Source organism: Polyodon spathula, chromosome 8, assembly GCF_017654505.1.
Source record: "Polyodon spathula isolate WHYD16114869_AA chromosome 8, ASM1765450v1, whole genome shotgun sequence".
In the NCBI taxonomy this organism is placed as follows: domain Eukaryota; kingdom Metazoa; phylum Chordata; class Actinopteri; order Acipenseriformes; family Polyodontidae; genus Polyodon; species Polyodon spathula.
The window spans coordinates 161412-178911 of record NC_054541.1 but is presented as its reverse complement, the minus strand read 5'-3'; the positions used below and the strand labels follow the sequence as shown (position 1 = coordinate 178911).

General features: G+C 47.4%; 1 protein-coding gene across 4 annotated transcripts in view; it reads left to right on the top strand.

The window, feature by feature from the left end:
- The window catches only part of LOC121319171 (intermediate conductance calcium-activated potassium channel protein 4-like), an 18998-nt gene that overhangs the window by 1362 nt on the left and 136 nt on the right, over positions 1-17500 (top strand). Inside the window, exons 2-9 of one of the 4 annotated variants that reach the window (XM_041256356.1) lie at positions 2815-2910; positions 4801-5243; positions 6274-6409; positions 7835-7945; positions 14230-14336; positions 15201-15270; positions 15667-15839; positions 16409-17500. The exon at positions 16409-17500 is cut by the window's right edge and continues 136 nt beyond it. In XM_041256356.1, the coding sequence (XP_041112290.1) occupies positions 2815-2910; positions 4801-5243; positions 6274-6409; positions 7835-7945; positions 14230-14336; positions 15201-15270; positions 15667-15839; positions 16409-16457 (1185 nt within the window). In that variant the 3' untranslated portion in view covers positions 16458-17500. Of the gene's footprint in view, positions 1-2814; positions 2911-4800; positions 5244-6273; positions 6410-7834; positions 7946-8300; positions 8446-14229; positions 14397-14446; positions 14487-15200; positions 15271-15666; positions 15840-16408 lie in introns of those variants that run through there. The other 3 variants (XM_041256358.1, XR_005950668.1, XM_041256357.1) reach the window with 3 other exon arrangements.

Here is a 17500-nt window from a genome sequence, read left to right as displayed (position 1 = left end):
CAGTGCAGGGGCTGTGGAGGCTCAGTGCAGGGGCTGTGGAGGCTCAGTGCAGGGGCTGTGGAGGCTCAGTGCAGGGGCTGTGGAGGCTCAGTGCAGGGGCTGTGGAGCCTCAGTGCAGGGGCTGTGGAGGCTCAGTGCAGGGGCTGTGGAGGCTCAGTGCAGGGGCTGTGGAGCCTCAGTGCAGGGGCTGTGGAGCCTCAGTGCAGGGGCTGTGGAGGCTCAGTGCAGGGGCTGTGGAGCCTCAGTGCAGGGGCTGTGGAGCCTCAGTGCAGGGGCTGTGGAGCCTCAGTGCAGGGGCTGTGGAGCCTCAGTGCAGGGGCTGTGGAGGCTCAGTGCAGGGGCTGTGGAGGCTCAGTGCAGGGGCTGTGGAGCCTCAGTGCAGCGGCTGTGGAGCCTCAGTGCAGGGGCTGTGGAGCCTCAGTGCAGCGGCTGTGGAGGCTCAGTGCAGGGGCTGTGGAGCCTCAGTGCAGGGGCTGTGGAGCCTCAGTGCAGGGGCTGTGGAGGCTCAGTGCAGGGACTGTGGAGGCTCAGTGCAGGGGCTGTGGAGCCTCAGTGCAGGGGCTGTGGAGGCTCAGTGCAGGGGCTGTGGAGGCTCAGTGCAGGGGCTGTGGAGGCTCAGTGCAGGGGCTGTGGAGGCTCAGTGCAGGGGCTGTGGAGGCTCAGTGCAGGGGCTGTGGAGGCTCAGTGCAGGGGCTGTGGAGCCTCAGTGCAGGGGCTGTGGAGGCTCAGTGCAGGGGCTGTGGAGCCTCAGTGCAGGGGCTGTGGAGGCTCAGTGCAGGGGCTGTGGAGGCTCAGTGCAGGGGCTGTGGAGGCTCAGTGCAGGGGCTGTGGAGGCTCAGTGCAGGGGCTGTGGAGCCTCAGTGCAGGGGCTGTGGAGGCTCAGTGCAGGGGCTGTGGAGGCTCAGTGCAGCGGCTGTGGAGCCTCAGTGCAGGGGCTGTGGAGGCTCAGTGCAGGGGCTGTGGAGGCTCAGTGCAGGGGCTGTGGAGCCTCAGTGCAGGGGCTGTGGAGGCTCAGTGCAGGGGCTGTGGAGGCTCAGTGCAGGGGCTGTGGAGGCTCAGTGCAGCGGCTGTGGAGCCTCAGTGCAGCGGCTGTGGAGCCTCAGTGCAGGGGCTGTGGAGCCTCAGTGCAGCGGCTGTGGAGCCTCAGTGCAGGGGCTGTGGAGCCTCAGTGCAGGGGCTGTGGAGCCTCAGTGCAGGGGCTGTGGAGCCTCAGTGCAGGGGCTGTGGAGGCTCAGTGCAGGGGCTGTGGAGCCTCAGTGCAGGGGCTGTGGAGCCTCAGTGCAGGGGCTGTGGAGGCTCAGTGCAGGGGCTGTGGAGCCTCAGTGCAGGGGCTGTGGAGGCTCAGTGGAGGGTCTGTGGAGGCTCAGTGGAGGGTCTGTGGAGGCTCAGTGCAGGGGCTGTGGAGCCTCAGTGCAGGGGCTGTGGAGGCTCAGTGCAGGGGCTGTGGAGGCTCAGTGCAGGGGCTGTGGAGGCTCAGTGCAGGGGCTGTGGAGCCTCAGTGCAGGGGCTGTGGAGCCTCAGTGCAGGGGCTGTGGAGCCTCAGTGCAGGGGCTGTGGAGCCTCAGTGCAGCGGCTGTGGAGCCTCAGTGCAGCGGCTGTGGAGCCTCAGTGCAGGGGCTGTGGAGCCTCAGTGCAGGGGCTGTGGAGCCTCAGTGCAGGGGCTGTGGAGGCTCAGTGCAGCGGCTGTGGAGGCTCAGTGCAGGGGCTGTGGAGCCTCAGTGCTCTGTGGAGTGTGCAGGGGCTGTGGAGGCTCAGTGGAGGGTCTGTGGAGGCTCAGTGCAGCGGCTGTGGAGGCTCAGTGCAGGGGCTGTGGAGGCTCAGTGCAGGGGCTGTGGAGGCTCAGTGCAGGGGCTGTGGAGCCTCAGTGCAGGGGCTGTGGAGGCTCAGTGCAGGGGCTGTGGAGGCTCAGTGCAGCGGCTCAGTGCAGGGGCTGTGGAGCCTTAGTGCAGGGGCTGTGGAGGCTCAGTGCAGCGACTGTGGAGGCTCAGTGCAGGGGCTGTGGAAGCTTAGTGCAGGGGCTGTGGAGGCTCAGTGCAGCGGCTGTGGAGGCTCAGTGCAGGGGCTGTGGAGGCTCAGTGCAGGGGCTGTGGAGGCTCAGTGCAGGGGCTGTGGAGGCTCAGTGCAGGGGCTGTGGAGGCTCAGTGCAGGGGCTGTGGAGCCTCAGTGCAGGGGCTGTGGAGGCTCAGTGCAGGGGCTGTGGAGCCTCAGTGCAGGGGCTGTGGAGGCTCAGTGCAGCGGCTGTGGAGGCTCAGTGCAGGGGCTGTGGAGGCTCAGTGCAGGGGCTGTGGAGGCTCAGTGCAGGGGCTGTGGAGGCTCAGTGCAGGGGCTGTGGAGGCTCAGTGCAGCGGCTGTGGAGCCTCAGTGCAGGGGCTGTGGAGCCTCAGTGCAGGGGCTGTGGAGCGTCAGTGCAGGGGCTGTGGAGGCTCAGTGCAGGGGCTGTGGAGGCTCAGTGCAGGGGCTGTGGAGGCTCAGTGCAGGGGCTGTGGAGGCTCAGTGCAGGGGCTGTGGAGCGTCAGTGCAGGGGCTGTGGAGGCTCAGTGCAGGGGCTGTGGAGGCTCAGTGCAGGGGCTGTGGAGGCTCAGTGCAGGGGCTGTGGAGGCTCAGTGCAGGGGCTGTGGAGGCTCAGTGCAGGGGCTTTGGAGCGTCAGTGCAGGGGCTGTGGAGGCTCAGTGCAGGGGCTGTGGAGGCTCAGTGCAGGGGCTTTGGAGCGTCAGTGCAGGGGCTGTGTGCTACTGGCTGCAGGTTGACTGTCTGTTGCAGCAGGACCGGGTGTGAAAGTGATCCTGATAGTGCGGCTCTGCTCTTGTGTTGCAGGATTCGATGATTGTCTTCATTATCAGTTTGCTGATCAGCCTTTCTACTGTGTGTCTGCTGGGCCTGCTGGGGTTGTTCCACTACAAAGACTTCCAGGTGAGTAGCCTTTCAACCCTTATGAGAGTTTTAGAGCAGGGGCTCTCACCCTGGTCCTGGAGGAACACTGCCCTGCTGGTTTTTTTTCCAACCAAGCACTCAATTACATAACTGAACCCTTAATTGAACTCATAATGTGCCTGATCTGAGCTTTGTAATTATTTTAAACAGATGGAGTTTCACTTTAGGTATACAATTGTATAATGAACATAAATTCTATTTACAAAGCTCAGATCAGGCACATTATGAGTTCAATTAAGGGTTCAGTTATGTAATTGATCGCTTGGTTGGAACAAAAACCAGCAGGGCAGTGTTCCTCCAGAACCAGGGTCAAGAACCACTGATTTAGAGATATCTCTTACTGCATTTGAAGATATCTTGAAATGTTTAGAGAGATCTGTAAAACATTTTGAGACATTTCAAATTCAATTCCAGATATCTTTAATAGTGTAGTTAAGATAACTAAAACTAGTTTAAAGATATCTGTAAATCAATTTGAGCTATCTAACATTAAATAAAGCTCTCTCAGATTTATTTACAGATATCTTTAAATACTAGGGAAATCATATGGACTGTGCTAGCATGGCACTCCAAACGGTCATTTAGAGATATCTTAAAATGAGGGGTAAAGATGTCTCTAAATCGTTTTAAGAGATCTAAATAACGTCATTGGCTAGTGCTTACTTTAAATTGAGGGAGAAGGGGTTGATGTAGAAAGTGCTAATTAAAGCTAAGAGTGGATTTTAAAGATGATCAGCACTCCTTTGAAGGGAGGAGCCAGTGATCCTGTTAATAAAGCTGTTAAGAGGTGAGAGAATGGATTTTAAAGATTATCAGCACTCCTTTGAAAGGAGGGGCCAATGATCCTGTTAATATAGCTAATAAGAGGTGAGAGAATGGATAGTGAAGATCATCAGCACTCCTTTGAAGGGAGGAGCCAGTGATCCTGTTAATAAAGCTAATAAGAGGTGAGAGAATGGATAGTGAAGATCATCAGCACTCCTTTGAAGGGAGGAGCCAGTGATCCTGTTAATAAAGCTAATAAGAGGTGAGAGAATGGATAGTGAAGATCATCAGCACTCCTTTGAAGGGAGGAGCCAGTGATCCCGTTAATAAAGCTGATAACAATTGAGAGAATGGATTTTAAAGATGATCAGAACTCCTTTGAAGGGAGGGGCCAGTGATCCTGTTAATAAAGCTAATAAGTGAGAGAATGGATAGTGAAGATCATCAGCTCTCCTTTGAAGTGAGGGGCCAGTGATCCTGTTAATAAAGCTGTTAAGAGGTGAGAGAATGGATTTTAAAGATGATCAGAACTCCTTTGAAGGGAGGGGCCAGTGATCCTGTTAATAAAGCTAATAAGTGAGAGAATGGATAGTGAAGATCATCAGCTCTCCTTTGAAGTGAGGGGCCAGTGATCCTGTTAATAAAGCTGTTAAGAGGTGAGAGAATGGAAAAGTTTCTGCTAAGTGATTAATTATAATGGTGTTATAATGCAGCCAGTGCTGGAGAGAGGTGTGTCGAGGGGCAAGCTGCTGATTGACTCATGTTGTGTTCTTGAGCCGGGCTTCGACAGGTATCTGGTAGCTCCAAGGTGCATGTGGAGCTCCTGAGGCTCAGGTTTCTGACTGGGGCCAGTGCCAGCACATGACCCGGCTCATCATATCTGTCTGGCTGCCTTTCCCAGGGAGAAGAGTATTACCCGGCACAGGATTGTTTTGCAAGAGGTGTTTAAGATGCTCGTTAGCGGTGCTCTGGGTCACTGGTTCGCGCCCAGCCACCTCTGCCCTGTTATAAAGGCAACGCTATTAATGAAGGGAACAAAAGTGGAAAAAAAGTGCTTCTGCCCCCTCCTGATGTGACCCCTTGTCTGTCTGTCTCTCCACACAGATGTTCATGATCGATCATTCCGTGGAGGACTGGCGCGTCGCCCTTACTGCGCGTCGCATCTTCTCCATCTCCCTTGAGCTAGTAGTGTGTGCCCTGCATCCCGTCCCATTGGCCTGGGTCCAGGGGAGTGGAGAGGAGGGATCGAGGCGCGGTGGCTGGAACTCCACGCTCACCCCCTCTCCCGCCTGCTCCCTGCCGGTCTGGGAGCTGCTGCTCTGCTCTGTGATGTTCCTGCGGCTGTACCTGGTGCCCCGCTCCCTGCTGCTTTACAGCAAGATCCACCAGAGCGCCTCTTACAGGAGCATCGGCTCCCTCAACAACATCAACTTCCGCTTCCACTTCGTGCTCAAGCTGCTGATGAACACCCACCCTGGCTACACACCGCTTGCCTTCATCGTCTGCCTCTTGCTCACCGCCTCCTGGCTCCTCACTCTCTGTGAGAGGTCAGTGAGCAGTCGAGGTGCCTGTCTGCTGAGGGAGCTCCTTACAATGGGTTCCTCACAGGAATATAGCACAGTGAAAGCATGGGGAAGCACAGAGAGGTCTGGTAAAGCATAGGGAAGCATTATAAAGCACAGAGAGGTATGGTAAAGCACAGGGAAGCATGTCAAAGCATAGGGAAGCATTGTAAAGCACAAATAAAGGTCTCGTAAAGCATAGGGAAGTATTATAAAGCACAGAGAGGTCTGGTAAAGCATAGGGAAGCATTGTAAAGCACAGAGAAGTCTGGTAAAGGGGAAGCCGTCCTTCAAAACCAAGATTAAATTGTAATCTGAGGGAAGTTTTCCATCAGTCTGGGTCCTCGCTTGGGGGTCCTGTGACCAAAGAGCAGCAGACAACATGAAACCAATAAAACTAACAGTAAGAAACTAACAAGAAAACTAAAGAAGCAGTTTCACGTCCTCTCGTGGAAAAGGGAACGTGGTCTCTCTGCAAACTGACTCAGCCCTGCAGCTCATTAGGCACTGTGAGAAATGCTAACTGGCATTTCACAAGAAAGCAAAGATCTGCCAATACAGACACTGACACTGTGCTCACCTTCTATAAGGGACCTGAAATAAAGCTGTCTCTCTGTCTGAAACTCCACGCTTCTCTTAGCTAGTGTCTTCTTCTCCTTATTCTTTGAAGCACTCTGCATATCGTTTTCTGTTCCTGTCATCCTGGTGACTCATTAAAAGATTTCAAGCTTCCCTGTGGCCTCAATAGTGCTCTCCAGCATCTCATCAGCAAGTACACCAGAGTGTAACAATGAACCTGTCCCTCCTGCAACAGTGTAATAAATAGAATGCATAGAAAAAATGAGTGTTTCTTACATCCACTGCAGGCAGAGTGTTGCAAGGGGGACACGTTTATGGTTACAGCGCCACTACAGAGCTTGCTCTTCAGTTGAATGGTCAGCCCTCGCCTCACCACCCAGTTCAGTGGGCTGAGGCTCTGGCTGGCTCCAGCCTGATGAGTGCTGTGCTCCTGCAGGCAGAGTGAAGGCGCCGTGGGCAGCATGGGTGACACGCTGTGGCTCGTCACCATTACCTTCCTGACTATCGGATATGGAGACATCACCCCCAAGACCAGCTGTGGGAAGACAGTGTGCCTGCTCACCGGAGTCATGGTAGGAACATGCTTCCCTGCCGAGGGAAATGAGACTCCCACTGCATAGTGGCTTCATCCATTCCAGGTTTTACTATGAGCTTGATTAGCCCCGGTGTGTATAGGAGCAGTATTAAGCTTAGGTGTGTCTTATTATTAAACTCCTAGTGAAACCAGGACTGGATTAAACGGCTATGTAATGGGAGTCTTATTTCCATCAGTGCTTCTTCATTTATAGGGGTGTAACGATTCATTGTGTGTTGATGGAGCTCTCTCCTTTCTGTCTCCACTGCAGAGCTGTCTCTTCAGTTAATAATACTGACCTCTCCACTGCAGAGCTGTCTCTTCAGTGAATAATACTGACCTCTCCACTACAGAGCTGTCTCTTCAGTTAATAATACTGACCTCTCCACATCAGCGTTGTCTCCTCAGTTAATAATACTGACCTCTCCACTGCAGAGCTGTCTCTTCAGTTAATAATACTGACCTCTCCACTTCAGAGCTGTCTCTTCAGTTAATAATACTGACCTCTCCACTTCAGAGCTGTCTCTTCAGTTAATAATACTGACCTCTCCACTGCAGAGCTGTCTCTTCAGTTAATAATACTGACCTCTCCACTTCAGAGCTGTCTCTTCAGTTAATAATACTGACCTCTCCACTTCAGAGCTGTCTCTTCAGTTAATAATACTTACGTTGTCTCTCCACTTCAGAGCTGTCTCTTCAGTTAATAATACTTACCTCTCCACTTCAGAGCTGTCTCTTCAGTTAATAATACTTACCTCTCCACATCAGCGCTGTCTCTTCAGTTAATAATACTGACCTCTCCACTACAGAGCTGTCTCTTCAGTTAATAATACTGACCTCTCCACTGCAGAGCTGTCTCTTCAGTTAATAATACTGACCTCTCCACTTGCAGAGCTGTCTCTTCAGTTAATAATACTGACCTCTCCACTTGCAGAGCTGTCTCTTCAGTTAGTAATACTGACCTCTCCACTTGCAGAGCTGTCTCTTCAGTTAATAATACTGACCTCTCCACCTCTCCACTGCAGAGCTGTCTCTTCAGTTAATAATACTGACCTCTCCACTTGCAGAGCTGTCTCTTCAGTTAATAATACTGACCTCTCCACTGCAGAGCTGTCTCTTCAGTTAATAATACTGACCTCTCCACTGCAGAGCTGTCTCTTCAGTTAATAATACTGACCTCTCCACATCAGAGCTGTCTCTTCAGTTAATAATACTTACCTCTCCACTTCAGAGCTGTCTCTTCAGTTGAGTTAACAATACTTACCTCTCCACTGCAGAGCTGTCTCTTCAGTTAATAATACTGACCTCTCCACGCATTCAGCCCTCACCTCTCCATTCACTTCAGTGCGCTGGGATGCGAGTCATTGCGAAATGTTTTTTCTGTGTGCATTATGTTGAAGTATCTGTCCTGTGCTGTCTGTAGGGAGTGGGATGCACTGCTATCCTGGTTGCTGTCGTCACAAATAAACTGGCGCTCAACAAGGCTGAGAAACAAGTTCACCAGTTCATGATGGACACAAAGTACACCAAGAAGGTAGGGCAGCATGGGTTGTGTGTGTGTGTGTGTGTGTTTGTGTGTGTCTCTGTGTCTGTCTGTCTCTGTCTCTTTCTCTCTCTCTCTCTCTCTCTCTCTCTCTCTCTCTCTCTCTCTCTCTCTCCTCCCTCTCTCTCTCTCTCTCTCGTGGAGCATTGTGGGAAGGGCTTGCAGAGAGGTGGAACGCCGGTGCGGTAGGACCGGGAAATGTAAAATTTTATTTTTTTATTTATTTTTTTATTTATTTTGTTTGTTTTGATAGTTACTTAGTTGTTTGTTCTGGTTTGGGTGTGTTGTTTGTTGTTAGTAGGTAGTTCCGTGTAGTGGTGTGGGTTGTGGACAACGGGGTCCGTTGGTTAGAGGTGGGTTTCTGGAGATGGCGTCTCATTCAGGAGGGCTGTGGGCTGTGGACACGGGGTTCGTTGCCTGCCTGACCCTGGGGTTTCGGTGGAGGAGTGTCTGCTGGCAGTAGGAGAAGTGGTGGGATTTGAAAATATTAGGTCAGTGCCAATAGTGTCAATAAAGCGCTGGTAATATTTTTAGTGGAGATGTCGCTGGTAAACAAGCTGGTAGAGGAAGGCTTTACAGTAAAAGTTGAATTTGTTCAGGTTTCCCTGCTAGTAACCCCGGTAACAAAAGTTATTATTTCTAGTATGCCCCAGTTTTTAAAAAATGAGCCATTAGAAAAGAATTTAGCTCGTTATAGTAAACTTGTGTCCCCAATTAAGGGAATCCCGCTGGGTTGTAAAAATAACAGCGTTAGGCACGTCGTGTCATTTAGAAGGCAAGCGTTTGTGTTACTAAAAGGCGTCAGTCCCTCCCAATGTGGAGGAAGAGAACACGGCGGACGGTGAGCCGGGCGCGGTGCAAGATTCTCCGCTGGCTGAATCTCAGCCACTTGAAACAGTGACGGCTGTGGCAGAGACCGGTGTCGAGGAGTCGGAGGGAGCTGCGGAGGAGCGGATTCTCGGGGGACAGCGCAGATGAGATGGAGGGGGAGCTCTCTGACTCTTCGCTTATCTCAGACATCCCTGATAGCCAACCCGTCAGTAAGAAAAAGTTATACACGCTTGAGCAGGTAAATGATTTTATGACAGAAACAAAAGGGAAAAGGGGAGTAGAAATAGTGTTTTTCCCCTTATTTAAGGTTATTTCTCCACTCCACTCTCGTTATCACAAGGAAAGAACAATAGAAGAATTTGATCAGCCACAACGTTATAGATTAAAAAAAAAATTGTTCAGAAAACTAAGAAGGATTTTAACAGTGGTTCAAAATTTCTTGTTTAAAATGGCTGTGTTTTATGAAACTTCTTTTATTACTTGTTTTAGTCTGTTAGCCATGATGGAAAAGTGCGTTTTTGTTTCTTTTAATCTGAACGGCTGTAGACAGTCTATTAAGAGGGCACAGCTAGTAGAGTTTTTTTAGAGCAGAAGCAGGCGGGGGTGGTGTTTCTGCAGGAAACGCACTCGGATCAGGAGAATGAGGAGGCGTGGCGAGCGGAGTGGAAGGGGCTGTGCGTGATGAGTCACGGTGTTAGTACTAGTGCAGGAGTAGCCGTGCTTTTTAAACCCAGCCTGGGGGCAGTTTTATTAGATATGGAGGAAATCGAGAAAGGGAGTATTTTAAAAGTAAACGTTATGCTGGGCAGTACAGTATATGTTTTTATTAATATTTATGCCACCAATAGAGGGGGGGAACAAATTTTATTATTTTAAAAAATTAAAGCAAGCTCTTTTTGATATTAATAATAACTATGTGGTGGTACTAGGAGGAGATTTTAATTACTGCTAATTTTACTGTTAATTTTAATATTTATAGAAATAATGATGAACCACATCCTCAGTCCTCCAGAAAGTTGGCTGCAATGTTAGAGTCCAGTGACCTGGTTGACATTTGGAGATGCCTGCACCCCAGTTCAAGACAATACACCTGGTCTCAATATCACACAAACTGTTTATATAGAGTGAGACTAGATCGGTTTTATACTTCTAAAAATGATTTAAATAAATTCATCAAAGCAAGAATCATCCCCAGTAGTCTCTCTGACCACCACTGTCTATTAATTACAGTATTAATTCAATCAGAACCCCACAGAACATCTTACTGGCATTTCAGTATAAAAATTACTACAAGATGTCAAATTCAAGCAACAATTCAAACTTTTTTGGATAATTTGGAAAAAAGAAAAAGCACAGTATAAAGATTTAAGACAGTGGTGGGACATTGGCAAAATACAAATAATGTTTTTGTCAACAATATACTATAAATGCAACCAGGTCACTGAACACAGCCGTGAGAGAACTGGAGTCCAAAATCCTCCTCCTAGAGGAAAGTTTAAATTCAGAGTTTAAAGAACAGACCCTGGAGAACCTAAAAGAGCAGAAAATCGCGCTGGGGAGCTTGCTGAAGGAAAGAGTGAAGGGGGCGATTGTGCATCCCAGATTCATGGAGTTGAGAGACATGGATGCCCCCACCAATTCCTTCTTCAACCTGGAAAGGAAGAGAGCAGACAGTAGACAGCTGTGCTCTGTCAGGACTCCTGGTGGAAAAGAACTGCACACCCGGGAGGAAATCAGCAGAGAGGCGGTGCGTTTTTATAAGGAACTTTATAATAAAGAACTGTGCAACATAGAGGACACTGAGCGGCTGCTCCAGGGGTTACCCAGCCTCAGTGAGAAGGAGCAGATTCAGCTGGACGCACCGCTGACCCACCAGGAGATGACCGCCGCTGTCAAGCAGCTCTCAAGAGGAAAGGTTCCCGGGATCGATGGACTGCCAGGAGAATTTTATATTATTTTCTGGGATATAATGCCTCAGCCACAAGGAACTGCCTCTTAGCTGCAGTAGGGCAGTGGTTACACTGCTGCCCAAGAAGGGAAACCTTTGCCACCTTAAGAAATGGAGACCTGTGTCACTTTTGTGTTCTGATTTAAAGATTTTATCAAAAACAATCGCTAATAGATTAAAAAGTGTTATTGGAACTGTGGTACATATGGACCAAACATATTGTATACCGGATTGATCTTTTTTTGATAACTTGTTTTTTATTAGATATTTTTTTAACTGTAAATGATATTTATGATTTTAATGTAGGAATGGTCTCCCTGGATCAAGAGAAGGCTTTCGATAGAGTCAATCACACCTACCTCTTTAAAACACTGGAGGCCTTCGGGTTCGGCCCTGGTTTTATCTCTTATATTCAGCTTTTATATTCCAACATTTTTTGTATTTTAAAGATCAACAATGGGCTGAGTCAGCCCTTCCCAGTGTGCAGGGGTATAAGGCAGGACTGTGTTCTGTCTGGTATGCTGTATTCACTGGTTATAGAGCCCCTGATGCACTTGCTGAGGGTCAGGCTAGCTGGATGGACAGTGCCCTCCTCGCCCTCCACACCCTCCTCTGCCACAGTGAAGGTGTCTGCCTACGCAGACGATGTGACTGTGTTTGTGAGTGGGGATGCAGATGTCCAAGCGCTGCAGCAGACTCTAAATGAGTTCCAGAGAGCATCTTCTGCCAGAGTAAACTGGGCAAAATGTGACACCTTCCTGTCGGGCAGCTGGGATGAGGGCACCCCTCCTTCCTGCCTGAGGGGCTGGAATGGAACAGAACAGACATTAAAGTGCTGGAGGTGCACCTCGGAACAGAGAACTACATGAAGAAGAACTGGGAGGGTTTGTTGGACAGGGTGAGGGGGCGGCTGCAGAGGTGGAAAGGACTACTGGCCCAACTGTGCTTCAAGGGTCGGGTGCTTGTTATTAATAATCTGGTGGCCTCTAGCATGTGGCACAAACTGGTGTGCATGGATCCACCCCGGGGCCTGGTGAAGGAGATCCAGAGAGTGCTGCTGGGGTTCTTTTGAAGCGGGAGACACAGTTTGAGGCCGGCAGTCCTGTACCTCCTTAGTGATGAGGGGGGCAGGGGCTAGTCAACATTTTCAGCCACCCTGCAGGCGGTTCAGAGACTCCTGTACACTGAGGAGGAGGCTCATTGGAAGTTTCCTGTTTCCTTTTTCCTTCTCAATAGAGTTGGGGGGCTGGGGTTAGAAAAACACCTGTTTTTAATTGAGAACACCAGTTTTTTTAAAGCAGGACTTCCTCCTTTTTATCAAAGTATTTTAAATGCTTGGCAGCAGGTGAGAGTGGAAAGGGATGTGGAGTCCTTGACAGGGCAGGACCTGTTTGAGGAGCCCCTATTTTTTTAATCCACTCTTTCCAGTTAAATTCCTCCAGTCAATGACGCTCTGTGCCAGTTTTTTTAAAGCAGCTGTAACCAGGATGGTCCACCTGTTAAACCTTGAGCTCTCCTGCTGGCTAACTGCCTCCCAGCTAACTGCACAGCTAGGCTGGCACTCAGAGAGGCTTGCAGAAAGACTAATGGGTGAGTTGAGGGGCTGCCTCTCCCCGTGGTTAAAGGCAGTCCTGAGAGAGGAGTTGTCCAGAGGCACAGAGCAGAGGCAGCTTTCCTTATTTCCAGGGATGATCGTGTCACCAGCAGTAGGTGAGGAAGGAGACGGGGTGGAGAGAATGGAGGGATTTTGCTTAGATTGCAGAATGTGGAGGAAATTGTCTTTCACACAATGAGTGGAAAACATGTATACAAATTGTGTGTTAAAGCCACATAGTATAATAGACTAAGGGGTCTGGTAGACTCCAAGTGGAGAGCTTACTTATCTGTAGAGGAGCGGCACATGCCAGTGTGGAGGGTGCTGTAGAAGCCACCCCTTGCCAAGAGAGTGGGGGACCTGCAGTGGAAGATTCTACACTGCATTGTGTCCACAGGCAGGTTTCTCTATAGAGTGGACCCCAGCATCAGTGAGCAGTGCGCTTTTTGCTCAGCAGAGGAAACTCTCTTTCATGCCTACAGTGAGTGTGAGAGGCTGCGGACACTTTTTAATTTACTGCAGGGAATCCTGAATAATTTAGGGGTTGTTTTTAGTAAGGAGCTTTTTATTTTTGGGGTTCTGTACAATTTTAAAATGAAAAACAGGTGTGTTCTTATTAAATTTTTAATTGGACAGGCAAAATTGGCTATTTTAAAGACAAGGAAAAATCAACTCTCTGGTTCTGGTCTGACCAGTTTAGAGGTTCAGTTCAGGGTGCTCGTGGTCAGCCAGATCGGAGTAGAGTTTGAGTATTTTAAACTGGTCAGTAACCTGGAGGACTTTCAGGAGAGGTGGTGTGTGGGAGACGCCTTGTGTGCTGTGAGTGAGGAGGGGGAGCTCCAGTTTTTGTTCTAATTTTAATTTTTTTACAGTGTTTTTATTTTGGCTTTAATCTGTTTTTAACAGGGAAAAAACGCTGAGAGTTTTTTATTGATTTTTTTATGATCCTTTTATTTTGGTTAAAATCTGTTCTAAAGGAGAACACGATGTATTTTAGGATTTTTTTTTTATTTCTGCTCAGGCAGTAGGAATCTTAACTTTTGTTGTGTTTTACCTTGAATGAATTTTAATGGATTTTGTTTGAAATATTTAAATAAAGGATCTTAAAATCAAAAGTCTCTCTCTCTCTCTCTCTCTCTCTCTCTGTCTCTCTCTCTCTCTATCAGTTTTTTTTAATGGTAAAAGCTGATCTAATGTTTCTAACCTGGCTTTTTGTTTGTCTTGGTCAGATGACAATATAATACAGTAAAGTCCCGTTTTTCACTCTGGGTGTGGCATTCTCACCTAAAGTACAGCAAGTCCAGTTGTTACTAAATAAACTTTTCATTGTTTTTATATGATACGATACTGATAACAAAATCACTAAAAGACTCATTTGAGATTCAAGTTTGGTTGAATTTTTTATTTATTTTTCATACATCAAATCTGGAGGGTTTTTTGTTTTTTGTCTTTTTCATTGTACATCATGAGTTGGATCTGACCAAGACAAAGGTCAGTTATACAAGCTAAAATAATAATATATTCATTTATATTCAAAGGTAATTTGTAATACAATATTTACTGTGTTGACTCGCGTTGTTTCCTTAAAGAAAAAACAAAAGCTTAAATAAATCAAACATGACAAATATGTTGATTTTGTATCAGTAGACAAAAGGTTTACATGACTTTCAAAATTCGTTTTATTTCAGGAAGTTTCACAAAAAAACAGCGGTGTAAAAAGAAAAGTAAAGACCTTGCAGTAAACTAGTTGTGCATCCGATTCACAGTTACACCTCGTCTGAAACTTGGATTAGACAGGGGACTGGTAACAGTCTACCTGGTATAGCAGGGCTCCATGCTGTGGGACCCTCGTGGCCCCTGTGGTGACAGCCTGTGCTGATTGTGGTTGCTGTCCGTGTGCAGATCCGAAATGCGGCGGCAAATGTTCTGAGGGAGTGCTGGCTGCTTCACCGGAGCCACCGCGGAGAAAACAGGAGACAACAGAGACGAATGCTGGAGGCCATCCGAGTGTGAGTGAGACCAAGCGACAAGCACACACAAGGATTTGAGGACTGAGATTCTGAGAGCATGTGGGAATTGTCAGATTATTGATTTATTTTTTTCTTAACCACTGGCACAGGTGATCAGCGGTGTGTGGAGCAGGATGCGTGCACTCTGCAGTTATGTATCTAATATTTATTCATTTCCATATATACACACATGAATGTTGCGCTCATGTACAGCACTCTCATCCACTTTAATGTTGCAGTGTGCATTGCATGCAGAGCTCAGATTGGTGTTTCCCTTGGTATAATCCTGAAGTTTAGGAGTTTAGGTAACATAACACTATGTAACACAATTTTTGTTCCTGGGTAGTAAGTGTTATTTCCTAATTGCTTATGCCTCAAAAGTATAGAAAATGGCTATTATTCCCCACAAACTTTGCTTTTGTGACCAGGACAGTGATATTTCAAAATATCACTATTTCCAATGGGAAAATGGGCAAATGTGTGTCTTTTAGAAGTGAGTAGTTTTTCGAGATTTACAATTATACTGTATTTACAGTATAATTGTAAATCTCGAAAAACTACTCACTTCTAAATCTTTTGTAGTCATCTTTGTATTACTGTAATATAAATACATGTTCATTTGGATTTGTTGTTTTTTTCTGACTTTATGTGAATGAAATTTTCCCATTGGAAATAGTGATATTTTGAAATATCACTGTCCTGGTCACAAAAGCAAAGTTTGTGGGGAATAATAGCCATTTTCTATACTTTTGAGGCATAAGCAATTAGGAAATAACACTTACTACCCAGGAACAAAACAATTTTTTTTTTGTTACACAGTGTAATCAAACGAGCCTAAAACTCTTTTTACTTTTCCTTTGCCAGATTTCGGAATGCTAGGCTCAAGCAGAGGGAGAAGAGAGAGCATGGCATTAAAATGGCGGACCTCTTCAAGGTATGTGCTGGAGCAGCTCACTGGGCCATCTGCATCTGGGCTATTAGTGAGCACACTGGCGTGATCTGATAGGTTAAGCCGAGGGAACACAAAGCCACTTTCTCAGGATGGTTTGAAACCATCCTGAGAAACAATGGTTTGAAACCTGGTTCCAGGAGACCGGGAGACCTAGTGTGCATGTCTCATTCTGTGTGTGTGTGTGTGTGTGTGTGTGTGTGTGTCTGCAGCTGGAGGTGATGTGTGTCTCATTCGTTTTGTGTGTGTGTGTTCCTGTCTCTCTCACACTCTCTGTATGTCTCATTATGATTGTGCGTGTGTGTGTGTGTGTGTGTGTCTCACACTCTCTGTGTCTCTGCAGCTGCAGGTAATGATGTGTGTCTGCTTCTGTGTGTTCAGCACTTACAGAGGATGATGCATGATCTCAATGAGAACTGGAGCAACTCGTACAAGCAGCTGGAGGAGAGGATCGACTCCATGGAGCTGAAGATGGATGAGCTGAGAATAGCCTTCCAGAACACATCGCAGCTCATCTCCAGAGCCGAGGACAACAGCCTCGCGGAGAGACCAGGGTGAGGATGAGGGGCTGGGGCTTGGGAGGGTTGGGACTGGGAAACTGTGTCTGAGTATCTTGATTCAGGGTCCCTAGCAATGGGAGGCCAAGTAATTTCACCTTGAACAACAGGGATGGAAATAAGACTCCTATTGCATAGCCGTTTCACCCAGTCCAGGTTTTACTACAAGCTAGATTAGCCACGGTGTGTATAAGTAACAGGCTCAGGTGTGTCTTATTAGACTCTGTGAAACCAGGAATGGATCACACTGATGTGCAATGGGAGTCTTATTTCTATCTTATTTTCTTTTCTTAGCTTGTGATACCTGCACAGATCTCAATCCGAGTGCTTCAATACATATTTTATGCAGTACTCAATGAGAGAGAATGAATCAAACAGCAAGCAGCTCTCTATTCAAGGCAGATCAGGGTCTAACAGCATACTCAATCACTAGAAACACTTAACCAGAGAAACTGACTATTTTAATTAATTACCTTTAACAGATTCAAGCATTTGATATAATTGATTTCATTAATACATTGATATTATTAATGGTCTTTCCTTCTCTGTCACCTGTCTGTCTCTAGCCACCCGTCTCAGCCCTCCAAACAACAGGGGTCAGACTACAGCTTCTGAACAGCCACGGGACTCTGTGATAAGGAAACTCAGGAAAGCCACGCCCCTCTAACAAGCAAATCTAATGATTTTTTAAATCTTTTTTTTTTCTTCTAAGAACAATTAGCAGTTGATCTGGGGTCCATTTCCACGTTATGACCAGGTCGTCTGGTCTGGTGTTTTCACGTTATGACCAGGTCGTCTGGTCTGGTTTTTTCACGTTATGACCAGGTCGTCGGGTCGGGTGTTTCCACGTTATGACCAGGTCTTCGGGTCGGGTGTTTTCATGCTATGACCAGGTCGTCAGGTTATCTGGTTGGGTGTTTTCACGCTCTGACCAGGCCGTCTGGTCGGGTGTTTTCACAGTCAGGTCACTGGATCTAGCGGTCACTGGTCCACTGAACCAGTGAACCGGGTTTGTGGCACGATTCATGTTTGTAACTAAACCACGTGGAACAACGTCATACGCACCTATCCGTGCACTAAGTTCAGCCGAGTCTGGCCTTCTAGTTATTCCAAAGACTAAGACAAAGGGCAATAGCTTTTAGCTACAATGCACCAAGACTGGGGAATAAATAGATTGCCATCTGATATCAGGGAAGCTCGAGCCCCTTGATTTTTTTTTAAGTCAAGGATATTTTTTAGATTAGCTTTTGAATCCTGATTTTATGTATCAGTCTATTAATACTGTCATTTTACTTCTTTCTTTTTATCGATGTTGTATGTTTTTCTTTCACTATATTTCTGTTCTTGTTCCTTAGTAACTGCTATCTTACTCCCATCAATCTTACATTTTTTTTCTGTACTCTATATTTTAGTGTGTTGTTGATTTTACTGTCTTGTAAACGCTTGGGGACACTGTGTGAAAGGCACTATATAAGTAAATAAACTTTAACCAGAGGTTTTGTGGGATTGAGGTTTCCTGTGAAGATGGCGACCCAAGTTTTACATCTTGTTTCTGTAACATTTTCTGAAAAAGATGGACAACAAACAAGTCCCGTGTTGATTTACTCACAGAAATAAGCACTTTTCATTTGCAGTTTAGTGCAGATACAAGACTGTAA